General features: G+C 42.5%; 1 protein-coding gene across 3 annotated transcripts in view; it reads left to right on the top strand.

Moving 5' to 3' along the window:
* Window positions 1-27,039, top strand: part of LOC139159904 (zinc finger protein 665-like) — a 37,688-nt gene that overhangs the window by 6,930 nt on the left and 3,719 nt on the right. The window contains exons 1-5 of one of the 3 annotated variants that reach the window (XM_070737355.1): window positions 15,938-16,071; window positions 21,443-22,037; window positions 22,688-22,805; window positions 22,922-23,001; window positions 25,822-25,948. In XM_070737355.1, the coding sequence (XP_070593456.1) occupies window positions 21,528-22,037; window positions 22,688-22,805; window positions 22,922-23,001; window positions 25,822-25,948 (835 nt within the window). In that variant the 5' untranslated portion in view covers window positions 15,938-16,071; window positions 21,443-21,527. Of the gene's footprint in view, window positions 1-6,046; window positions 6,886-15,937; window positions 16,130-21,442; window positions 22,038-22,687; window positions 22,806-22,921; window positions 23,002-25,821; window positions 25,949-27,039 lie in introns of those variants that run through there. The other 2 variants (XM_070737354.1, XM_070737356.1) reach the window with 2 other exon arrangements.

Raw genomic sequence — 27,039 nt, 5'->3', positions numbered from 1 at the left:
AGGAATCCTCAATCTGAGTATTGTATTGTATTGTATTGTTAGCTATGCCATTGTCATTCCGATTCTGAATCCTTCCCAGAATCCCACCTAGGTTAAGTTCACCTTACATCCCCCACACCCACAAGTTCATCACGAGAGCCAGTCTGTGTGCAGGGGGCTTATCAACTTCCTCTTCTCTTCAGTTGAGGCAGAACAAACGGTGGCCTTGGCTTGGAGAAAGGAATCTTTGGTTGTGTCTAGTAACTTTTCCCTCTGACTACTCACTACCTCTCCCATCCCCCCCTTGTGTTGTGTCAGGCTGAACTCTCTAACTGCACATGAAGACTTCGGCCTGACAGCTGCACCATGTTACTACAATTGTTGAAATTCACTTTTTCCCCCTTAATCTACATTCAATACCCAATGTTCTGTCGGGCTCTCTGGTAGACTTCTCCCAAAAATTCACAGGTACAAATTTCAGACACACACACGTTTGAAAATTCAAAACAATGTTCTTTATAATGAAAATTCACTTAAACCAAGCCCTCTTTTGGTATAGCCTAGAGCACTGGTCTCCAAACAAACTGGTAATTTATACAAGTCCCTTATCAGTTCTGTGATACTTAGCTTGCAGCTGTGAGGCAAGTCACAATCCTTCTTCTTTCACAAAGTGAAACACACTTTGCTCTGGTTTAGTTTCAAAACGGGGAAAAAGCAACACACCAAGGTCGAAGTCAGCAAGGCAGGCACAAAACACAACGATCAGATAATCCTCCACAATGGCCAAACCCACAGGGTGCTCTTTATAGCAGCCTCACTAATTACCACAGCCCCACCCAACCACAGGTGGCCTCATTTTCTTTGATAATAATCTCTCAGTTGTTGCTGCCTATGCATCGCTCTCCGCATGCGTGGCTGTATCATTAACTCTTGTTCCGAATGCAAGGAGGAGCTAGATAATTGATCTCCTTCTGAGCTGTCTGCCACACTCTCCTCCTTCCTGTCACTCATGTCTTCTTGGTCAGAGGAGCCTTCATCAGCAGATTCCACCGGGAGCAAAACAGGCCTGCAGCATGTGGATGTCTCCCCCACATCCACAGTCCTTGGGGCAGGAGCTGGGCCAGAGCTAACCACAAAACCCAATAATGACAAAGTGAAAGCAGAATCTTAGAAATGTCTGCATAATTATTAAAAAGAAAAAAAATGAAATATCACATTGGCATAAGTATTCAGATAATTTCACTCAGTCCTTTGGCTGGTGAGACCACATTCGGAATACTGTGTTCAGTTCTGGAGACCTCACCTACAAAAAGATATTGACAAAATTGAACGGGTCCAAAGACGGGCTACAAGAATGGTGGAAGGTCTTAAGCATAAAACGTATCAGGAAAGACTTAATGAACTCAATCTGTATAGTCTGGAGGACAGAAGGAAAAGGGGGGACATGATCGAAACATTTAAATATGTCAAAGGGTTAAATAAGGTCCAGGAGGGAAGTGTTTTTAATAGGAAAGTGAACACAAGAACAAGGGGACACAATCTGAAGTTAGTTGGAAAGATCCAAAGCAACATGAGAAAATATTATTTTACTGAAAGAGTAATAGATCCTTGGAACAAACTTCCAGCAGACGTTGGTAAATCCACACTAACTGAATTTAAACATGCCTGGGATAAACATATATCCATCCATATACTACAAAAAATAGTATAAGGGCAGACTAGATGAATCATGAGGTCTTTTTCTGCCATCAATCTTCTATGTTTCTATGTAGTACTGCAGGCGACTTCTGCTGTCCCATTTCCAACCAGAATTTCTGGAGCTCAGTCAGAGTGATAATTGGGTTCTTGGTCACGTCTCCTACCAAGGCCCTTCTACCCCGATTGTTCAGTTTGATTGGGGAACCAACTTTTGGAAGAGTCCTGGTTGTGCCAAACATCTTCCATTTGAGAATTAGGGAGTCCATTTTGCTCTTGGGAACCTTCAATGCAGCAGAAATTTTAGGGTAGCCTTCCCCAGATCCATTCCTTTGCAATAATCCTGCCTTTCAGCTCTGCAGGCAGTTTAATTTAATTTATTAAAGTTATGAGCCGCCCAACTCCTACCGGACTCTGGGGAGCGTACAACAGATAAAAACAATATAAAAGCCCTGAAATAAAAGCATTCATTTTTTCTTGGCTGGAGCTAGGTGTTAATGCTCAACAGCCCCAGGACTGGCGGCAGAGCCAGGTTTTTGCAACTTTCCAGAAGGCCAGGAGGGTGGTGGCGGTACGGTTCTCTGGGGGCAGGTGGTTCCAGAGAGCTGGCACCACCACAGAGAAGGCCCTCCCCCACGGTACTGCCAATGACATTGTTTGGCTGGTTGGACCCGGAGAAGGCCAACCCTGTGGGCCCTAATTGGTCGCAGGGACGTATGAGGCTGTTTCTTTGACCTCATGGCTTTTGGTCTGCTTACCAAATGGATTCTCAGCTGTGAGGCCTTCTGGGGAGAGCTGTGTGTCTTTCCAAATCTCATCCAATCAATTAAATTGACCACAGGTGAACCTGAAATTTGAAAAATTGAAAAAATGCATAGCCTGACTTTTTACATAAAGATTTTTATTTTTAAAAAATGCTTTCTGCTCTTAAAATACAGATTTCATGGAAGACATTAGCAAGGTTCTGAGCGACAGGCATAATTATAATAATTATAATAATAATAATAATAATAATAATATAATAATAATAATAATAACAACAACAATAATAATTTATTATTATTATTATTATTATTATTAATTAGATTTATTAGATTAGATTATGATCCCGCTACATAGAATGCTGGTGAGACCACATTTGGAATACTGTGTTCAGTTCTGGAGACCTCACCTACAAAAAGATATTGACAAAACTGAACAGGTTCAAAGACGGGCTACAAGAATGGTGGAAGGTCTTAAGCATAAAACGTATCAGGAAAGACTTAATGAACTCAATCTGTATAGTCTGGAGGACAGAAGGAAAAGGGGGGACATGATCGAAACATTTAAATATATTAAAGGGTTAAATAAAGTCCAGGAGGGAAGTGTTTTTAATAGGAAAGTGAACACAAGAACAAGGGGACACAATCTGAAGTTAGTTGGGGGAAAGATCAAAAGCAATATGAGAAAATATTATTTGACTGAAGGAGTAGTAGATCCTTGGAACAAACTTCCAGCAGACGTGGTAGATAAATCCACATTAACTGAATTTAAACATGCCTGGGATAAACATAGATCCATCTTAAGATAAAATACAGGAAATAGTATAAGGGCAGACTAGATGGACCATGAGGTCTTTTTCTGCCGTCAGACTTCTATGTTTCTATGTATGCCGCCCCTCTCTGCAGACGTGGGGCGGCTCGCAACAACAATAGTACAATATAACAAATCTAATATTTAAAAAACATCTAAACCCCATCATTAAAACCATACAACACAAGCATATCATACATAAACTATATAAGCCTGGGGAGGGGGGAGGGGTTGTATCTCAACTCCCGCAGGCTTCATGCTGGGATGGTGTGGCCTATCCTGAACCTGGTCACTGGGTTCCTGATGGCCCTCATCTTCCAGATGAGTCCTTGGAGGAATGTTCCCTTCTTAGAGATATGCCCACTTGTGTGCTGAGTTTGGCTTTAGTCTTTAAGTTGAGGGCGGGGAGTTACTGCCATCCAGAAATTCCCTTTGCCATTCAAAGAGGCTGCTCTGCAGACAATCCCAGCGACCAGTTAGGTCCCACAGAGTTGGCCTTCTCCGGGTCCCGTCAACTAAACAATGTTGTTTGGCGGGACCCAGGGGAAGAGCCTTCACTGTGGCGGCCCCGACCCTTTGGAACCAACTCCCCCCAGATATCAGAGTTGCCCCCACCCTCCTAGCCTTTCGTAAGCTCCTTAAAACCCACCTCTGTCGTCAGGCATGGGGGAATTGATACTTTCTCTCCCCCTAGGTTTATAAAATTTATGCATGGTATGCTAGTGTGTATGATTGGTTTCTAAATTTTTTAAATTAACTTAAGTATTAGATTTGTTTACATTGCATTATTATTGCTGTGAGCCGCCCCGAGTCTGCGGAGAGGGGCGGCATACAAATCTGATTAGATAGATAGATAGATAGATAGATAGATAGATAGATAGATAGATAGATAGATAGATAGATAGATAGATAGGTTGATAGATAGGTTGATAGATAGGTTGATAGATAGATAGATAGATAGATAGATAGATAGATAGATAGATAGATAGATAGATTAATAGATAGATAGATATAGATAGATTAATAGATAGATGATAGATAGATAGATAGATAGATAGATAGATAGATAGATAGATAGATAGGTTAATAGATAGATAGATAGTTAGATAGATAGATAGATAGATAGATTGATTGATAGATAGATAGATAGATTAATAGATAGAGAGATAGAGAGATAGATTAATAGATAGATAGATAGATAGATAGATAGGTTAATAGATAGATAGATAGATTAATAGATAGATAGATAGATAGATTAATAGATAGATAGATTAATAGATAGATAGATAGATAGATAGATAGATAGATAGATAGGTTGATAGATAGGTTGATAGATAGATTAATAGATAGATAGATAGATTAATAGATAGATAGATTAATAGATAGATAGATAGATAGATAGATAGATACATAGATAGGTTGATAGATAGATAGATAGATAGATAGATAGATAGATTAATAGATAGATAGATAGATTAATAGATAGATAGATAGATAGGTTAATAGATAGATAGTTAGATAGATAGATAGATTAATAGATAGATAGATTAATAGATAGATAGTTAGATAGATAGATAGATAGATAGATAGATAGATAGATAGATTAATAGATAGATAGATAGATAGATAGATTAATAGATAGATAGATAGGTTAATAGATAGATAGATAGATAGATTAATAGATAGATAGATAGATTAATAGATAGATAGATAGATAGATAGATTAATAGATAGATAGATAGATAGATAGATAGGTTAATAGATAGATAGATAGATAGATTAATAGATAGATAGATTAATAGATAGATAGATAGATAGATAGATAGATAGATAGATAGATAGATAGATAGATAGATAGATAGATAGGTTGATAGATAGGTTGATAGATAGGTTGATAGATAGATAGATAGATAGATAGATAGATTAATAGATAGATAGATTAATAGATAGATAGATAGATAGATAGATAGATAGGTTGATAGATAGGTTGATAGATAGATAGATAGATTAATAGATAGATAGATTAATAGATAGATAGATAGATTAATAGATAGATAGATAGATAGATTAATAGATAGATAGTTAGATAGATAGATTAATAGATAGATAGATAGATAGATAGATTAATAGATAGATTAATAGATAGATAGATAGGTTAATAGATAGATAGATAGGTTAATAGATAGATAGATAGATTAATAGATAGATAGATAGATAGATAGATAGATAGGTTGATAGATAGATAGATAGATTAATAGATAGATAGATAGATAGATAGATAGATTAATAGATAGATTAATAGATAGATTAATAGATAGATAGATAGGTTAATAGATAGATAGATAGATAGATAGATTGATAGATAGATAGATAGGTTGATAAATAGATAGATAGATAGATTAATAGATAGATAGATAGATAGATAGATAGATAGATAGATAGATTAATAGATAGATAGATAGATAGATAGATAGATTAATAGATAGATTAATAGATAGATTAATAGATAGATAGATAGGTTAATAGATAGATAGATAGATAGATAGATTGATAGATAGATAGATAGGTTGATAAATAGATAGATAGATAGATTAATAGATAGATAGATAGATAGATAGATAGATAGATAGATAGATAGATAGATAGATAGATAGATAGGTTAATAGGCATGATACGGTGTCCAATATACTTCAGGTGTTTGTGGCACCATGGAATTGTCCCAGGTCACCGATTAGTTCAGGGCTGTGATCCAATCCTATTGGAATAAAAATATACAATTTTCCCTTTTTCTTTTTCAAAGGCTTTAATAGGCAACAGAATAAGAATTGCAAGCAGGGACACCAAGCGATCCATTCGAGAGGAAGGGAAAGGAAATTTGATGATCGGACGCATACAAAGAATGTTGAAACGAAGCCATCACAAAGTGGAATTAACAATGGTTTTCCTCTGGTCAGTTGGCTTCCTTATCGTACAATCATTGACCAAGGAGAAAGAACATATAAGTCCATGGACTGTGGAAACAGTTTCAATAAATCCAATCCAACCACGTGCCGGGAGTGTGGAAAGACCTTCTGTGATGTCCACTCTCTGAGAAAGCACGAAAGGAAACACAGAGGAGAAAGGCCTTATAAATGCATGCAGTGTGGAAAGACCTTTACTTCTAGCAGTAGCCTGAAATCCCACAATTTGATCCACACAGGAGAGAAGCCGTATCGATGCATGGAGTGTGGAAAGGGTTTTAGGAAGAGTGGCAACCTTAATGCTCACAAGAGGATCCACACAGGCGAGAAGCCGTATCAATGCATGGAGTGTGGAAAGACCTTCTGTTACCACCGTTCTTTTATTACTCATCAAATGAACCACAAAGGAGAAAGACCTTATGAATGCACGGAGTGTGGAAAGACCTTTATTTGTGGCAGTTACCTTAAATCCCACAAGAGGATCCACACAGGAGAAAGACCTTATAAATGCGTGGAGTGTGGAAAGAGCTTTACTCGTAGTAGTGACCTTAATTCCCACAAGAGGATCCACACAGGGGAAAGCCCTTATAAATGCATGGAGTGTGGAAAGACCTTTGCTCGTAGTAAGGATCTCAATTCCCACAAGAGGATCCACGCAGGAGGAAGACCTTATAAATGTGTGGAATGTGGAGATTGCTTTAAAAGGACTTGTGATCTCATGACCCATAAAAACAGACACATTAGAGAAAAAAGCCATATGATTGCATGGAGTGGAACTTTGTAAGGAGTAACGCTTTTACTCGCCAGAGAAGCATCCACACACAGGAGAACCCATATCAATAAAGGAATTGTGGAGAGAGCTCCAATAGAAATGCATGTACAGTGATACCTCATCTTACAAACGCCTCGTCATACAAACCTTTCGAGATACAAACCCGGGGTTTAAGATTTTTTTGCCTCTTCTTACAAACTATTTTCACCTTACAAACCCACCGCCGCCGCTGGGATGCCCCGCCTCTGGACTCCCGTTGCCAGCGAAGCACCCGTTTTTGCGCTGCTGGGATTCCCCTGAGGCTCCCCTCCATGTGAAACCCCACCTCCGGACTTCCGTTGCCAGCGAAGCACCCATTTTTGCACTGCTGGGATTTCCCTGAGGCTCCCCTCCATGTGAAACCCCACCTCTGGACTTCCGTTGCCAGCGAAGCACCCGTTTTTGCACTGCTGGGATTCCCCTGAGGCTCCCCTCCATGTGAAACCCCACCTCCGGACTTCCGTTGCCAGCGAAGCACCCGTTTTTGCACTGCTGGGATTTCCCTGAGGCTCCCCTCCATGTGAAATCCCACCTCTGGACTTCCGTTGCCAGCGAAGCACCCGTTTTTGCGCTGCTGGGATTCCCCTGAGGCTCCCCTCCATGTGAAACCCCACCTCCGGACTTCCGTTGCCAGCGCAGCACCCGTTTTTGCACTGCTGGGATTCCCCTGAGGCTCCCCTCCATGTGAAACCCCACCTCCGGACTTCCGTTGCCAGCGCAGCACCCGTTTTTGCACTGCTGGGATTCCCCTGAGGCTCCCCTCCATGTGAAACCCCACCTCCGGACTTCCGTTGCCAGCGCAGCACCCGTTTTTGCACTGCTGGGATTCCCCTGAGGCTCCCCTCCATGTGAAACCCCACCTCCGGACTTCCGTTGCCAGCGAAACACCCGTTTTTGTGCTGCTGGGATTCCCCTGCAGCATCGCAAAAACACAGAAGTCCAGAGGTGGGGTTTCCTATGGAGGGGAGCCTCAGGGGATTCCCAGCAGTGCAAAAACGGGCGCTTCGGCTGGCAAAAGGGGTGAATTTTGGGCTTGCATGCATTAATCGCTTTTCCATTGATTCCTATGGGAAACACTGTTTCGTCTTACAAACTTTTCACCTTAAGAACCTCGTCCCGGAACCAATTAAGTTTGTAAGACGAGGTATCACTGTAGTTCTTGGTGTATGGCTGCAATTGTGCTTCTGTTGCTCGGCGAAACGGTTATTTAGTGAGTTTTGCCCCATTTTACGACTTTCCTTGCCACATTTTTTTAAGCGAACCGCTGTAGTTGTTAAGTTAGTAATACTAACTGGCTCCCATCATTGGATTTGCTTGTCAGAAGCTCACAAAAGATGATCACATGATCCAGGGACACTGCAGCTGACATGAATCGGTTGCCAGGAATCTGAAGTTTGATCAGGTGATGACCATCAGGATGCTGCAGTGGTCAAAAGTGCGGAAAATGGTCATAATTCACATTTTTCAGTGTTTCTAAAACTTTGAATAATCACTGCATGAATTAGTAAATCGAGGACGGTCTATAGTTGCCTAAAATATCATGCAAGGACCATTTGAGTAATAATCCAGATAATCTGTGGATCTTCTTAGATGTGCGTGAATAAATTGCCTTTCTTGCGCAAACCTGAACAGTGTGGATCCCTAATCCTACTTGTAGTTTTTGTTAAGTCCAAATAGATAAAGGCCTTTTCTACAAGTAGAAATATTCCTGATTGTTTTTCATTGTATTATTTCCAATATTCTAGAATACTACACACAATTATCACATTTAAAGCCCTACATGGCATTGGACCAGAGTACCTCTGGAACCGCCTGCTACCGCATGAATCCCAGCGACCGATAAGGTCCCACAGAGTTGGCCTTCTCTGGGTCCCGTCGACTAAACAATGTCGTTTGGTGGGCCCCAGGGGAAGAGCCTTCTCTGTGGCGGCCCCAGCCCTCTGGAATCAACTCCCCCCGGAGATTAGAACTGCCCCCAACCTCCTTGTCTTTCGTAAATTACTCAAGACCCACCTATATCGCCAGGCCTGGGGGAACTGAGACACCTTCCCCAGGCTTTTATATTTTATGTTTGGTATGCATGCGTTGTTTGGTTTTAAATGATGGGGTTTTATATGTTTTTTTTCTCTTTTAATATTAGATTTGTTCCACTGTAACATTGTTTTTATTATTGTTGTGAGCCGCCCCGAGTCTTCGGAGAGGGGCGGCATACAAATCTAATAAATTATTATTATTATTATTATTATTATTATTATTATTATTATTATTGTTGTTGTTATACAATTATGTTTTAGTTTAAAAAGAAAAAAAACCCTCACAACTTTGTTAGAGGTTATCTGATTCCTCTTGCTGTTGCCTGAATATTTCTGTTCTGATATTGGGCCTTTCCCTTTATCTGGCTGTTCTACCTTCTCCATCCCTGCTTGTATGAGGAAGACTCTGGTGAGAGTTCTGATTGCCGTATCCAGAATATTGGATTCCACCAATTTCTCATGGGTTCTTTTTAAACCAGGAGTCACCAAACCACAAGTGCTTGTTTAGAACTAGGCTGTACAAGCAGTGGGTGAGTGTGTTCCCATGTAGCTACACTTGTGCAATTGGCAGGCACTCACGCTGATGTGTGAAGCTCCATTTGGGTGAGTGGCAGGTGCACAAGCCAGCTACTTCCACAAATGGAGCTGTGTATGGAATTATCTTCTCTCCCTCCCCGTTCCCCCCGAAAGGTTACAGTACTACTACAGTTATCAGTAGTAGTGGATTCTAGATGGTTTCTCCTGTTACGGATTACAAATTGTGGAGACGTTTTATTTTGAAAGAAAATATGGAAGATACATTAAAAAAACCAAACACAAACTGTAGTGATGTTTCCTGATTGGGTAAAAGTTTAAGAGGGAAAAGCCAAGCTGTTGATTGGTTGCTGGTTATTGTTACAAATGCTGTTCCCTTATAAATAAAGATGCCCTGTTGTCAGGCAGCTGATTCCTGTCAAGTTCCTTCTTTAAATAAATGTTGCTCACCGTTGGTTTGTCGCCTCTCTGTCTTTGACATAACACAAACAATGTGGGGGAGAATTGCCCGCGATGAGCCTAGAAGTGGCTCACAGGGCCACACTAGAGACATTATTATTATTATTATTATTATTATTATTATTATTATTATTATTATTATTATTATTTAGATTTGTATGCCGCCCCTCTCCGCAGACTCGGGGCGGCTCACAACAATAATAAAACAATGTACAGAGAACAAATCTAATATTTAAAAATCTAAAAACCCATTATTTAAAAGAACATATAACACAAGCATACCATACCTAAAACTATATAGCCCTGGGGGAGATGTCTCAATTCCCCCATGCCTGACAGCAGAGGTGGGTTTTAAGGAGTTTGCAAAAGACAAGGAGGGTGGGGGCAATCCTAATCTCCAGGGGGAGCTGGTTCCAGAGGGTCGGGGCCGCCACAGAGAAGGCTCTTCCCCTGGGTCCCACCAGACGACATTGTTTAGTCGACGGGACCCGGAGAAGGCCAACTCTGTGGGACCTATCCGGTCGCTGGGATTCATGCAGCAGAAGGCGGTCTCGGAAATATTGTGGCCCGATGCCATGAAGGGCTTTATAGGTCATAACCAGCACTTTGAATTGTGACCGGAAACTGATCGGCAACCAATGCAGACTGCGGAGTGTTGGTGTGACATGGGCATACCTGGGAAAGCCCATGATTGCTCTCGCAGCTGCATTCTGCACGATCTGAAGTTTCCGAACACTTTTCAAAGGTAGCCCCATGTAGAGAGCATTACAGTAGTCGAACCTCGAGGTGATGAGGGCAGGCAAACCTGGGCAAACAGCCCCCTCACCACAGCTGAAAGATGTTTCTCTAATGTGAGCTGTGGACTGAGGAGGATGCCCAAGTTGTGGACCCTCTCTGAGGAGGTCAATAATTCCTCTCCCTCCAGGGTGATGGATGGACAGATTGTATGGCCATTCCCTGCCATCTCAGCCCACTCCAGCTGGACACTACCCCAGCTGCGTACAGAGGAAGTGCTGAGCGTGCAAAGTCCAGAGTGCTGAGTGTGCCATGGAGGCAGTAGAAGCCCTAGTGGCGGGTGGTGACGTCGCAGCTGGCACTGTGCCCCCAAGTGCTTTCCTTTTCATCGGGATGCCCCCTGCCACTACCTTCGAAAGCCACAGCAGTTGGCAGCTCTTATACACTCTCCCCCTCCCCTTGAACCTTCCTGGGAATGGAGGGAAGGAATGAGATGGGAATGAGAATGAGGGAGGCAGGAAGTGAGTGAAAAAGGAAGGGGATGGGAAGAGGGAGGCAGGAAGTGAGTGAAAAAGGAAGGGGATGGGAAGAGGGAGGCAGGAAGTGAGTGAAAAAGGAAGGGGATGGGAAGAGGGAGACAGGAAGTGAGTGAAAAAGGAAGGGGATGGGAAGAGGGAGGCAGGAAGTGAGTGAAAAAGGAAGGGGATGGGAAGAGGGAGGCAGGAAGTGAGTGAAAAAGGAAGGGGATGGGAAGAGGGAGGCAGGAAGTGAGTGAAAAAGGAAGGGGATGGGAAGAGGGAGGCAGGAAGTGCGTGAAAAAGGAAGGGGATGGGAAGAGGGAGGCAGGAAGTGCGTGAAAAAGGAAGGGGATGGGAAGAGGGAGGCAGGAAGTGAGTGAAAAAGGAAGGGGATGGGAAGAGGGAGGCAGGAAGTGAGTGAAAAAGGAAGGGGATGGGAAGAGGGAGACAGGAAGTGAGTGAGAAAGGAAGGGGATGGGAAGAGGGAGGCAGGAAGTGCGTGAAAAAGGAAGGGGATGGGAAGAGGGAGGCAGGAAGTGAGTGAAAAAGGAAGGGGATGGGAAGAGGGAGGCAGGAAGTGAGTGAAAAAGGAAGGGGATGGGAAGAGGGAGACAGGAAGTGAGTGAGAAAGGAAGGGGATGGGAAGAGGGAGGCAGGAAGTGCGTGAAAAAGGAAGGGGATGGGAAGAGGGAGACAGGAAGTGAGTGAGAAAGGAAAGGGGATGGGAAGAGGGAGGCAGGAAGTGCGTGAAAAAGGAAGGGGATGGGAAGAGGGAGGCAGGAAGTGAGTGAAAAAGGAAGGGGATGGGAAGAGGGAGGCAGGAAGTGCGTGAAAAAGGAAGGGGATGGGAAGAGGGAGGCAGGAAGTGAGTGAAAAAGGAAGGGGATGGGAAGAGGGAGGCAGGAAGTGAGTGAAAAAGGAAGGGGATGGGAAGAGGGAGGCAGGAAGTGAGTGAAAAAGGAAGGGGATGGGAAGAGGGAGGCAGGAAGTGAGTGAAAAAGGAAGGGGATGGGAAGAGGGAGGCAGGAAGTGAGTGAAAAAGGAAGGGGATGGGAAGAGGGAGGCAGGAAGTGCGTGAAAAAGGAAGGGGATGGGAAGAGGGAGGCAGGAAGTGAGTGAAAAAGGAAGGGGATGGGAAGAGGGAGGCAGGAAGTGAGTGAAAAAGGAAGGGGATGGGAAGAGGGAGGGAGGAAGTGAGTGAAAAAGGAAGGGGATGGGAAGAGGGAGGCAGGAAGTGAGTGAAAAAGGAAGGGGATGGGAAGAGGGAGGCAGGAAGTGCGTGAAAAAGGAAGGGGATGGGAAGAGGGAGACAGGAAGTGAGTGAAAAAGGAAGGGGATGGGAAGAGGGAGACAGGAAGTGAGTGAAAAAGGAAGGGGATGGGAAGAGGGAGACAGGAAGTGAGTGAAAAAGGAAGGGGATGGGAAGAGGGAGGCAGGAAGTGAGTGAAAAAGGAAGGGGATGGGAAGAGGGAGGCAGGAAGTGCGTGAAAAAGGAAGGGGATGGGAAGAGGGAGACAGGAAGTGAGTGAAAAAGGAAGGGGATGGGAAGAGGGAGGCAGGAAGTGAGTGAAAAAGGAAGGGGATGGGAAGAGGGAGGCAGGAAGTGAGTGAAAAAGGAAAGGGATGGGAAGAGGGAGGCAGGAAGTGAGTGAAAAAGGAAGGGGATGGGAAGAGGGAGGCAGGAAGTGAGTGAAAAAGGAAGGGGATGGGAAGAGGGAGGCAGGAAGTGAGTGAAAAAGGAAGGGGATGGGAAGAGGGAGGCAGGAAGTGAGTGAAAAAGGAAGGGGATGGGAAGAGGGAGGCAGGAAGTGCGTGAAAAAGGAAGGGGATGGGAAGAGGGAGGCAGGAAGTGAGTGAAAAAGGAAGGGGATGGGAAGAGGGAGGCAGGAAGTGAGTGAAAAAGGAAGGGGATGGGAAGAGGGAGGGAGGAAGTGAGTGAAAAAGGAAGGGGATGGGAAGAGGGAGGCAGGAAGTGAGTGAAAAAGGAAGGGGATGGGAAGAGGGAGGCAGGAAGTGCGTGAAAAAGGAAGGGGATGGGAAGAGGGAGACAGGAAGTGAGTGAAAAAGGAAGGGGATGGGAAGAGGGAGACAGGAAGTGAGTGAAAAAGGAAGGGGATGGGAAGAGGGAGACAGGAAGTGAGTGAAAAAGGAAGGGGATGGGAAGAGGGAGGCAGGAAGTGAGTGAAAAAGGAAGGGGATGGGAAGAGGGAGGCAGGAAGTGAGTGAAAAAGGAAGGGGATGGGAAGAGGGAGGCAGGAAGTGCGTGAAAAAGGAAGGGGATGGGAAGAGGGAGACAGGAAGTGAGTGAAAAAGGAAGGGGATGGGAAGAGGGAGGCAGGAAGTGAGTGAAAAAGGAAGGGGATGGGAAGAGGGAGGCAGGAAGTGAGTGAAAAAGGAAGGGGATGGGAAGAGGGAGGCAGGAAGTGAGTGAAAAAGGAAGGGGATGGGAAGAGGGAGGCAGGAAGTGAGTGAAAAAGGAAGGGGATGGGAAGAGGGAGGCAGGAAGTGAGTGAAAAAGGAAGGGGATGGGAAGAGGGAGACAGGAAGTGAGTGAAAAAGGAAGGGGATGGGAAGAGGGAGGCAGGAAGTGAGTGAAAAAGGAAGGGGATGGGAAGAGGGAGGCAGGAAGTGAGTGAAAAAGGAAGGGGATGGGAAGAGGGAGGCAGGAAGTGCGTGAAAAAGGAAGGGGATGGGAAGAGGGAGGCAGGAAGTGAGTGAAAAAGGAAGGGGATGGGAAGAGGGAGGCAGGAAGTGAGTGAAAAAGGAAGGGGATGGGAAGAGGGAGGCAGGAAGTGAGTGAAAAAGGAAGGGGATGGGAAGAGGGAGGCAGGAAGTGAGTGAAAAAGGAAGGGGATGGGAAGAGGGAGGAAGGAAGGAGATTGGAATGAGAGGTCAGTAAATGTTGTATTGTCTCTGTACAAATCGATGGTGGGACCACACTTGGAGTGCTGTGTACAGTTCTGGTCACCGCACCTGAAGAAGGATATAATGGAACTGGAAAAGGTGCAAAAAAAAAAAGGCAACAAAAATGATAAAGGAAATGGAGTACCTCCGTTATGAAACCAGGTTGCAACGCCTTGGTCTCTTCAGCCTTGAAAGACGGCATTTTAAGAGGTGACTTGATTGAACAGTATAAAATCATGGAAGGATCAAAAAAGTAGATATAGAAAAAACAGAATACCCTACGAGACTAGACTTTCAATCCTGGGTCTTGAAAGCCTAGAACTAAGACGCCTTAAACAAGATCTAAGTATTGCCCACAAGATCATATGTTGCAATGTCCTGCCTGTCAAAGACTACTTCAGCTTCAACCACAACAACACAAGAGCACACAACAGATTCAATCTTGATATTAACCGCTCAAACTTGACTGTAAAAAATACGACTTTAGTAATCGGGTTGTCGAAGCGTGGAACTCATTACTGGACTCCGTAGTATCATCCCCTAACCCCCAACACTTTAGCCTTAGACTATCCATGGTTGACCTCTCCAGATTCCTAAGAGGTCAGTAAGGACTGTACATAAGCGCACCAGAGTGCCTTCCGCCCCCTGTCCTATAGCCTCTCCTATATCTCGTATTTCTTCTCTACTATATCCTCTATAACCTTCATTGTGTATTATTGTGTATTGGACTAACTAGATAGATAGGTAGGTAGGTAGGTAGGTAGGTAGAGAGAGATATATAAAGATGAGAGAGAGAGAGAGAGATAAAGATGATAGAGAGAGAGAGATAAAGATGAGAGAGAGAGAGAGATAAAGATGATAGATAGATAGATAGAGACAGAGAGAGATAAAGATGAGAGAGAGAGAGAGAGAAAGATAATAGAGAGAGAGAAAGAGAGAGAGAGAGAGATAAAGATGATAGATAGATACATAGATAGATAGATAGAGAGAGAGGGAGATAAAGATGATAGATAGAGAGAGAGAGAGAGATAAAGATGATAGATAGATACATAGAGATAAAGATGATAGATAGATAGATAGATTGAGAGAGAGATAAAGATGATAGATAGATAGATTGAGAGAGAGATAAAGATGATAGATAGATAGAGAGAGATAAAGATGATAGATAGATAGAGAGAGAGAGAGATAAAGATGATAGATAGATAGATAGATAGATAGATAGATAGAGAGAGAGAGAGAGAGAGAGAGAGAGGGAGAGAGATAAAGATGATAGATAGATAGAGGGAGAGGGAGAGAGAGATAAAGATGATAGATAGATAGAGAGAGAGAGAGAGAGAGAGAGAGAGATAAAGATGATAGATGGATGGATGGATGGATGGATGGATAGATAGATAGATAGATAGATAGATAGATAGATAGATAGATAGATAGATAGATAGATAGATAGATAGACAGACTTTCCTTCCTCGTTTGACACACACACATACCCCTGGTATTTTGACAGGATTTTGCTCATTTTTTGACGCCTCCTGGAAATCCATAGAGACCCTTCAGAGAAGCTGCTCTTCAGGGAAGGGATTTTTGGGTCTCCTCCACAAGAGATTTTATCAATCTTCACAAGATCGCAGGTGATTAAAAAGAGAAAAACATGACGTCCTCCAAGGGTCTCCTCGCAATGCGCCAAGGATCCTCTAGGGGGCTTTCTACAAGAGTCGGATAGCTCCTTCCCGCCCCCCCATACAAGAGAACTGAGCATGCGCCAACCTGTTTTTTCCCCCCAGAAAAGAAGAGGTGCGTCCTACCCGAGCCATTTTCCACCAAAGGCCTGAAAGCTTCTCTGCTTTTCCTACAGAGGCGGGTTGCGCCTTCGGGTGAGCCTTTCAGGGAAGGGAAGAGGCTGCAGGGAATCCTGGGCTTGGAGTGCAAGACGTGAGTCGGGGTTCAGTGGCGGGGGTGGGGGGGCTCCCATTCATCTGGCTTGGAGTGGTGGGGAGGGGGAGGGGGAGAGCCAGGGGTCCCATGTTCCCCTGCCGCCCCTCTGCATGCATCGAAGAAAGCAAAACTTCGCGCCCTTTGCTTTGCCCCCCAAGGGGGGGGGAGGGAATAAGGTCGAAGAAAAGAGGATTTATCCTCCATTTCGACGTGAAAAGCTTTGCATGGAGGGAGAGGAGGAGAGATCGTCTTTGCAAAAAAGAGATTTGTGCCTCCAAGTCAGTCTGGAGTCCTGGACAGTTTCTTGCATATTTCTTGGCCTTGTTTTCATAAAGGGTTTTCCCTCTCCTCCCCCTTCCTAGGCCGAGAGAAGCGAGCGGTGGGAGTCCCCCCTGCTGGCTTTGCATGCAACGAGTTGGGAGCAAGGAATGCAGCCATAGGAAAAAAAATACTAATCTCTCTTTTATATGGTATGATATTAAATTACTTTAAGCCAGGGAGAGCCATTTGTTTCCGTGATGAAAGCACAAGGCTTTGAAAAGCAGGAGATGAACTTCTTCTAGCCCAACCTTTGCCATGAAAGCCTTGAGCCCATGCCAGCTCTCAGCCCAATCTACAGGGCTGTTGTGTGGGAAATAGTAAGAAGGAGCATAGAAACATAGAAGACTGACGGCAGAAAAAGACCTCATGGTCCATCTAGTCTGCCCTTATACTATTTCCTGTATTTTATCTTACAATGGATATATGTTTATCCCAGGCATGTTTAAATTCAGTTACTGTGGATTTCCCAACCACGTCTGCTGGAAGTTTGTTCCAAGGATCTACTACTCTTTCAGTAAAATAATATTTTCTCATGTTGCCTTTGATCTTTCCCCCAACTAACTTCAGATTGTGTCCCCTTGTTCTTGTGTTCACTTTCCTGTTAAAAACACTTCCCTCCTGAACCCTATTTAACCCTTTAACATATTTAAATGTTTCGATCATGTCCCCCCTTTTCCTTCTGTCTTCCAGACTATACAGATTGAGTTCATTCAGTCTTTCCTGATACGTTTTATGCTTAAGACCTTCCACCATTCTTGTAGCCCGTCTTTGGACCCGTTCAATTTTGTCAATATCTTTTTGTAGGTGAGGTCTCCAGAACGGAACACAGTATTCCAAATGTGGTCTCACCAGCGCTCTATATAAGGGGATCACAATCTCCCTCTTCCTGCTTGTTATACCTCTAGCTATGCAGCCAAGCATCCTACTTGGAATAGAATTTTATTGGCCAAGTGTGATTGGACACACAAGGATACATTTGTCAAGAATCATGTAGTAGGACACTTCATGATTGTCATAGGGGTCAAATAAGCAATGAAGAAGCAATATTGATAAAAATCTTAGAATGTAAGCAACAAGTTACAGTCATACAGTCAACGTGGGAGGAAATGGGTGATGGGAATGATGAGAAAAACTAGTAGAAGTGCAGATTTAGTAGAAAGTCTGACAGTGTTGAGGGAATTATTTGTTTAGTAGAGTGATGGCGCTTGGAAAAAAACTGTTCTTGTGTATAGTTTCTGCCTAGAGTAATTTAACCCTAACCCTTTGCTAAATCAGGCATGGCATGGTGTATTTGGCTCTTAAGCTGCTAGTTTGATAGTCCTCTCCTGAAGGGTTCTGTGCATTTTCCTCCACATGTAGAGATTGATTGATTGATTGATTTGATTTGATTTGTATGCCGCCCCTCTCCGCAGACTCGGGGCAGCTCACAGCAATAATAAAAACAAAATATGCAGTAACAAATCTAATATTTAAAAATATCTAAGAACCCCTTATTTAAAAGCAAAACATACACACAAACATACCATGCATAAACTGTATAGGCCCGGGGGAGATGTCTCAATTCCCCCATGCCTGATGACAGAGGTGGGTTTTAAGAAGTTTACGAAAGGCAAGGAGGGTGGGGGCAATCCTAATCCCTGGGGGGAGCTGGTTCCAGAAGGTCGGGGCCACCACAGAGAAGGCTCTTCGCCTGGGTCCCGCCAGACAGCATTGTTTAGTCGACGGGACCCAAAGAAGGCCAACTCTGTGGGACCTAACTGGTCACTGGGATTTGTGCGGCAGGAGGCGGTCCCTGAGATATTGTGGTCCGAGATATCAAGCTAACGACTATATTTTGCACCGGAATATAAGACACACTTTAGTTTTTGGGGAGGAAAATAGGGAAAAGAATCTGCTTACCAGGTACTGTATTCATCTGGCTAGCGTCCTTAGCCTGGTCAGCTTCAGCACATTATTTTATCCCCTGGTTAAGGGCTTAATTTTTTTTTTAATTCTGAGAGAATAACAATGAAAGAGCTTGCAAACTAGTAAAAGCTGGGAACATCGTTAGCATCTGGAAAGAAACAGTCTGAACAAATAGAGCAATGGAAAAAAACCCTGCAAAGATTTAAGGCTTGGAAACCGTTCTTCTTTGCAGAGAGTAACAGTGAAAGAGCTTGAAAGCTGCTAAGAGCTGGGTACATTTTTAGCACCTGGTTAGGGCTGGAAAGAAACATTTAGAGCAGTGTTTCCCAACTTTGGCAACTTGAAGATATTTGGACTTCAACTCCCAGAATTCCCCAGCCAGTGAATGCTGGCTGGGGAATTCTGGGAGTTGAAGTCCAAATATCTTCAAGTTGCCATGGTTGGGAAACACTGATTTAGAGCAAGTAAAACAATGGGGAAAAAGTACAAAGACTGGGTTTGGAATACATTCTTCACAGAGAGTAACAATGAAAGATCTTGGGTACATTAATAGCACCTGGTTAGGGCTGGAAAGAAATATCTGGAACAAATAAAGCAATGGGGGGAAAAACCCTACAAAGACGGTTTGAAATAGATTCTTGGCAGAGATTAACAATGAAAGAGCTTGCAAGCTGGTAAAAGCTAGGAACATTGTTAGCACCTGGTTAAGGCTGGAAAGAAACATTTGGAGCAAATAGAGAATGGGGAAAAAAAATAATCAAAGAAAGTGTTTAGAATAGATTCTTGGCAGAGACTAACAATGAAAGAGCTTGCAAGGCGGTAAAAGCTGGGAACATTGTTAGCACCTGGTTAGAGCTGGAAAGAAACATAGAAACATAGAAGACTGACGGCAGAAAAAGACCTCATGGTCCATCTAGCCTGCCCTTATACTATTTCCTGTATTTTATCTTACAATGGATATATGTTTATCCCAGACATGTTTAAATTCAGTTACTGTGGATTTACCAACCACGTCTGCTGGAAGTTTGTTCCAAGCATCTACTACTCTTTCAATAAAATAATATTTTCTCATGTTGCTTTTGATCTTTCCCCCAACTAACTTCAGATTGTGTCCCCTTGTTCTTGTGTTCACTTTCCTATTAAAAACACTTCCCTCCTGAACCTTATTTAACCCTTTAACATATTTACCGTATATACTCGAGTATAAGCCGACCCGAGTATAAGCCGAGGCACCAATTTTTGCCACAAAAACTGGGAAAACGTATTGACCCGAGTATAAGCCGAGGTTAGAAAATGCAGTGGCTACTGGTAACTTATAAAAATGGAAAACAATAAAATTACATTAATTGAGACATGTTTTAGAATATTTATTTTAAAGAAAACCAGTAAACTAGCTCTGTAAATTTAAAAGAGGGTAAACAAATTAACAATATTAACAATAAATTAAAAAGTAAAAAAAGTAGCTCGATCAGGAACAAAGCTAAAACCTAAGAGTTAAAATCCTTCAAAACTGGATTCCTTCTCATCATTAATTGGATTTACATTATTGTTCTGTTTTTATATATGCTGTGAGCCACCCTGAGTCCTTGGAGAGGGATTGCATACAAATCCAATTAAATAAACAAACAAACAAACAAACAAACAAATAAGTGTATCCAAAGAAGAGCTTCAGCATTAGCTGCTGTGAGGTTATCAGCATAGAAAACCAAATAGATAGATAGATAGATAGATAGATAGATAGATAGATAGATAGATAGATAGATATAGATAGATAGAAAGATAGACAGACAGACAGACAGAAAAATAGATAGATAGATAGATAGATAGATAGATAGATATAGATAGAAAGATAGATAGACAGACAGACAGACAGAAAAATAGATAGATAGATAGATAGAAATAGATAGATAGATAGATATAGATAGAAAGATAGATAGATAGATAGACAGACAGACAGATAGAAAAATAGATAGATAGATAGATATAGATAGAAAGATAGATAGACAGACAGACAGATAGAAAAATAGATAGATAGATAGATAGATAGATAGATAGAAATAGATACAGATAGATAGATAGATAGATAGATAGATAGAAAGAAAAATAGTTAGATAGAAAAATAGATAGATAGAAATAGATACAGATAGATAGATAGATGATAGATAGATAGATAGATAGATATAGACAGATAGATAGAAAGATAGACAGACAGATAGAAAAATAGATAGATAGATAGATAGATAGAAATAGATACAGATAGATAGATAGATAGATAGATAGAAAAATAGATAGATAGAAAAATAGATAGATAGAAAGATAGACAGATAGAAAAAGAATTCCTGTCTAGCTCTGCCTCATAACACATTATTAGATCCTATCCAAGCAAGGACAGCAACTACCACAAAATACCATTTTTTAAACAGTTTAAATCCTTTCAAAGGAGGGGGAGGAGAATCTGACAGCAGGGGGCCTTTTTAATCCGACTCACCATTGCAAATGGCTGCCTTCTTTGCTTGAGTTAGGGAGAGGAACTACGGCGTGCCAGAGGGGACAAAAGCTGGTGCCTCCTCGCTCTGGCTCAAGCAATGGCGCCCTCGTGTGGTGACTTTGTCAATGACCCGAATATAAGCCGAGGCTGTGTTTTTCAGCCTATTTTTGGGGCTAAAAAACTCGGCTTATACTCGAGTATATACGGTAAATGTTTCGATCATACCTCTAGCTATGCAGCCAAGCATCCTACTTGCTTTTCATACTGCCCGACCACACTGCTCACCCATTTTGAGACTGTCAGAAATCACTACCCCTAAATCCTTCTCTTCTGAAGTTTTTGCGAACACAGAACTGCCAATGCAATACTCAGATTGAGGATTCCTTTCCCCCAAGTGCATTATTTTGCATTTGGAAACATTAAACTGCAGTTTCCATTGCTTGGACCATTTATTTAGTAAATCAAAGACAGTGTTTGGAATACATTCTTGGCAGAGGTTAACAATGAAAGAGCTTGCAAGCCGGTAAGAGCTGGGAACATAAAGATGCTCAATACTTCAATTAATCACCCTAGTAATTATTTGTTTTCCATTTCAGGTATGTAAGCTGGAAATATTTTCCGGTTCTTCTGGAATATCTTCTTAAATATCTTCTTAAATATCTTTTCGGGGAAGAGAGCTGAATGGCCTTGGAAAATTTGGCCAGACCTATTGTGAACAGAAAGACCTGTGGGGATCCTTGGGTCCATTTTGGAGCTGGATTAGAGACCAGACAGAAGATGGAGGGACAACACCCAGCAGATGCAGAAATTATAAAAGATCCTTCAGCTGCTCAGCCTTGGAGCTGTGGGAAGAACGGGTCAAGTCCTGGGCAAAAGAGCCAGGAAGAGGCATCCAATAGTTCGGAGGTCCAAAACTGCCACTTCGCAGAAATGCAGTTTTGGGAGGGGTGGGGTCCTCGAGATGTTTGCACTCAGCTTCACCAGCTTTGCTGTCAGTGGCTGCAACCAGAAAAACACACCAAGGCTCAGATGCTGGACCTGGTGCTCCTGGAACAATTGCTGGCTGTCCTTCCCCCAGAGATGGCAAGATGGGTGCGGGAGTGTGGAGCAGAGACCAGCTCCCAGGCGGTGTCCCTGGCTGAAGGCTTCTTGCTGACCCAGGAGGATGAAAAGATTAAAGAAGATTTGCAGGTGGGAGAATGTAATTATGGCAGCTCTAAAGAGGATCCCTCTGAATTTGTCAATTCCTTTCTGGCAGAATTTTCTTGGATTATTTACTCCTAAGGGGCATTTGTTCTATTCTTCCAGCAGATGTATTGGGGGCAATCCCAGCGACCAGTTAGATCCCACAGAGTTGGCCTTCTCTGGGTCGCGTCGACTAAACAATGTTGTTCGGCGGGACCCAGGGGAAGAGCCTTCTTTGTGGCGGCCCCAGCCCTCTGGAACCAACTCCCCCCAGAGATTAGAATTGCCCCCACCCTCCTCGCCTTTCGTAAGCTCCTTAAAACCCACCTCTGCCGTCAGGCATGGGGGAACTGAGATATTCTTTCCCCCTAGGCCTCTACAATTTATGCATGATATGTTTGTTTGTATGTATGTTTGGTTTTATAAATAAGGGTTTTTTAGTTGTTTTAGTATTGGATTGTTACATGCTGTGTTTATCCCTGTTGTTAGCCGCCCCGTGTCCACGGAGAGGGGCGGTATACAAATCCAATAAATAAATAAATTCTATTTTGAGTTTCAGCAATGCACATTGGGGGCTCCTAGTTTGAAGATGCAGTGTGATAATTCATTTCAATCTCTGTTTTTTTCCTTTGTTTCTTGCATCACATCATGTCCAGAAATCCGTGGAAGCTGTGACTGAGTATCCTAAGGAGAGGAGAGATTCACTCAGAGCTTCTCAAGAGCTCCTCTTCAGGGAGAACTTCCAGAAAGACCAAAGCCAAGGCGCTATGCAAGGTAAGAAAAGCTCTTTCTGTGTGGTGTGAATTTTCAACGTTTAACTGATTTTTCATGCCACTTTACTGGATTGTCTCTCTTTAAATCTGCTCCCGTTGTGTTTATCTTTCTCATAGAGACTAAAAAGCAGTCCTTGGACTTTTTGGAATCCTCTCTTTGTGCTGGTGCTGAAGGATTATCTGAACCTCTACTTCAGGTAAGGAGTAGAAAAATCACAAAAGCCCCTGAATCTTGGATGGATTTTATTTTGTTCTAGAGTGCAATGGGAGAGATGGAAAAAATGTGGGAAACAACATAAAATTGACTATGTCATCGGCATTCCAGGAAAACCAGTTGAAAATGTTTTACAGATGTCATCTCCCACTGGCAAGGCTTGCTAAGATGTTTTCAAATAGGTCACCAACGTGCTGGAAGTATAAAAAGGCATATGGAACGTATTACCATTTGTGGCGGACGTGTCCATCTGCAAAAAAATATTGGACCAAAATTAGAAAATTGTTGGAAGACATAATCCCATAGACTGGTGTTGTGGTTAGCTCTGGCCCAGCTCCTGCCCCAAGGAATGTGCAGGTGGATGTGGGGGAGACATCCACATGCCGCAGGCCTGTTTTGCTCCCGATGGAATCTGCCGATGAAGCCTCCTCTGACCAAGGAAGCATGAGTGACAGGGAAGAGGGGAGTTTGGCAGACAGCCCAGGAGGAGATCAATCATCTGTATCATCTTTGAGTTCTGAACAAGAATTAATGATACATCCATGCATGCATAGAGTGATGCATAGGAGACAACAACTGAAGGATTATTACAAGAGAAAATGAGGCCACCTGTGGTTGGGTGGGGCTGCTGTAATTAGGGCTGCTGCTATAAATAGCGGCATGTGAGTTTGGCCCTTGTGAAAGAGTATTTGATCGCAGTTCTTCAGGAATCCTGTGTTGCTGTTTTCTGGACATTGTTGATTTTTCACGCCTTTGAAACCAAAGCAGAGCACGTGCGTGTGTGTGTGTGTGTGTGTGTCATTTCCTTGGAAGAAGGGGTGTGAAGTTTCTTCACAGCTGCTAGCTAAGTACTTAATGACTGCTTAAGGTTAATTGTACAGACTACCCGGTTGTTTTGGGACGAGTGCTCTTTGCAATACAAAAAGAGTGCTTAGTTTATTTTGAATTTTGTGATAAAGAACATTGTTTTGAATTTTCAAACGTGTGTGTGTCTGAAATTTGTACCCTTGAATTTTCGGGAGGCTCCTACCAGAGAGCCCGGCAGAACAACTGGAAACCGTAGGGAATATTGTTGGGAATATTTAATAGAAAATACATTAAAGAAATACAAATATAATTACGGCTGCAAAAATAGCATATTCACAGAACTGGAAAAATGAAAACATACCAACTGAGGAAGAACTGATAAAAAAAAATTCTGGACTGTGCATGGAATAAGCTAATGAATCATAGAATCATAGAGTTGGAAAGGGACCTCCAAGGTCATCAGGCCCAACCCCCTGCTCAATGCAAGATTCGTTAAACCATCCCAGAAAGAAGAAGATAAAGGAAAAGGAAGATACAGATTACTCTGCAGTATGGGATAAACGGTATAACTGGCTGGAGATTAGAAATAGTAAGCAAGAATGAATGAATGGGGAAATAATATAAAAGGTACAATGTTTGTAAAATAGTGTAGATCTATAACTAATATACATGAATGTTCTCTCGAGCTCTCTGGCAGAATCCTCCCGAAAATTCAGATACAAATGTCAGACACAAACAGGTTTGAAAATTCAAAACAATGTTGTTTATACCGAAAATGCAAATAAACGAAGCCCTCTTTTTGTATAGCAAAGAGCACTGGTCTCCAAACAAACTGGTAATTTGTACAAGTCCCTTATCAGTTCTGAGATACTTAGCTTACAGCTGTGAGGCAATTCACAGTCCTTCTTTTTTCACAAAGCTCTGGTTTAGTTTCAAAGCGGGGGAAAATCAGTACACAAAAAGTCAAAGTCAGTAAAGCAGTCACAAAACACAACGATCAGATAATCCTCCACAATGGCCAAACCCACTAATTACCACAGCCCCACCCAACCACAGGTGGCCTCATTTTCTTTGATAATAATCTCTCAGTTGTTGTTGCCTATGCATCGCTCTCCGCATGCGTGGCTGTATCATGAACTCTTGTTCTGAATCCAAGGAGGAGCTAGATAATTGATCTCCTTCTGAGCTGTCTGCCACACTCTCTTCCTCCCTGTCACTCCTTTCTTCTTGGTCAGAGGAGCCTTCATCAGCAGATTCCACCGGGTGGCAAAACAGGCCTGCGGCATATGGATGTCTCCCCCACATCCACAGTTCTTGGGGTAGGAGCTGGGCCAGAGCTAACCACAACACCGAAGAAATATATACACCCTGTTTTCCCCAAAATAAGACATCCCCTGATAATAAGCCGGGGTGGCGCAGCAGGTAGAGTGCTGTACTGCAGGCCACTGAAGCTGACTGTAGATCTGAAGGTCAGCGGTTCAAATCTCATCACCGGCTCAAGGTTGACTCAGCCTTCCATCCTTCCGAGGTGGGTAAAATGAGGACCCGGATTGTGGGGGCAATAAGCTGGCTCTGTTAAAAAGTGCTATTGCTAACATGTAAGTATAAGGAGAAGGGTGGCATAAAAATCGAATAAATAAAATAAAATAAATTGGGCTTTTGAGTGCATGACAATAAGGCCAAGCGCTTATTTTCTGGGAAACATGGTAGAAATAAAGGATAACAGGATAATAAAGATAAACTTATGTAAAGAAGATTAGGCGGGAAAGAATGTAAATAATAGAATACTACCATTACGAAACTGCTTAAAAAGGGAATATATGTTGTGTGTTGGTATTTGTCATGTTTTCAAAATATTTTTTAAAAAAACAATGAGATCTGAATTCTGCAGAAGATGCCCATTTTGTTCACTAGATCTCTTTCCTAGAATTGGAAGAAAATCATCACATTAGCTTTGGGATTATCTGTTAATGGAGTGACTTCTTTCCTTGTCCAGGATGTTGTATCTTTTGAGGAAGTGGCTGTATATTTCTCGGATGAGGAGTGGTCGCAATTGGATCCTGCACAAAAAGCTCTCCACGGAGAAATCATGCAGGAGAATTCAAGGAATCTGTTTTCACTGGGTAAGAAGCCCTGTCTGTGCTCAGAAATATTAAATGGCTTGTGTAAGACGCTGTCGTGCGGGTGTGTGTGTGTGATTTTATTATATTAATTTATTATAGGACTCTTCTTCCATTAGTTTTAGTTGTTTTTATATGAGGTTTTATATTCTCTAAGCCGTCTTGAATGTCATGTGCGAATAGGCAGAAATATAAATTGCCTAAATAAATAAACATAAATTGATTTTAACCTTCGTGTTCTGCTCAAAAACACATCCTAAAGTTCTGTTCCTGGGTCTATTTGACGCAGACCACAAATTGTTCATTTTAAGTACTTATATTTGGGCTTTTTGAAAGCTTTTTTCACTTGGAAACAAGTTTGAACATTTCTGCACACAATGGAATGAAAATTGAAATTAATGCTTATTGGTTTATTTTGCTGATAAAATGCGCCCTCCCTTTTTGTGAATATTTTTCAATTTATAGATAGTTTTGCCTGCAAAATGCGTTCTATTTTACTAAAGTTGGTGTGGGATTGGTAGTTTGAACATTTCTGAACATAGTGAAATGTTATTTTTTTTGGGGGGGGGGAATCATTTATTTACAGTGCATTTTGAATCCATTGAGCCCCTCTTCACTTTTGTCAACTTTGTAAAGCTATAGCATGTTACTGCAGTCAATGAAAAAAATGTTGTTGTTGTTATTATTATTATTAGTAGTAGTAGTAGTAGTAGTCTGCCCCTCTGAAGATTCGGGGTGGTTCACAGGATACAATATAAAACAGTCAAAACAAAGACAATTCTAATTAATTAAAAAACTACGTAAGCTAAAAAACCCAATATATTAAAATCAGTCAAACAAATTCAATCACAGCCATACATCACATTTATTGGCCAGAGGGTCTAGATCTAATTGCCCCAAGCCTGGCGACATAAGTGAGTCTTGAAGAAAGGCGAGGAGGGTGGGGGCAGTGCGAATCTCTGGGGGGAGCTGATTCCAGAGGGCCGGTGCCCTCTGCAATGTGTTCTACATGGGGCTGCCTTTGAAGAGTGTTCAGAAACTTCAGATCGTGCAAAATGCAGCCGTGCGAGCGGTCATGGGCCTCCCCAAACACG

The sequence above is a fragment of the Erythrolamprus reginae genome, chromosome 2 (assembly GCF_031021105.1).
Source record: "Erythrolamprus reginae isolate rEryReg1 chromosome 2, rEryReg1.hap1, whole genome shotgun sequence".
In the NCBI taxonomy this organism is placed as follows: Eukaryota; Metazoa; Chordata; class Lepidosauria; order Squamata; family Dipsadidae; genus Erythrolamprus; species Erythrolamprus reginae.
The sequence above is the reverse complement of the archived record's forward strand: the minus strand, read 5'-3'. Positions and strand labels throughout refer to the sequence as shown.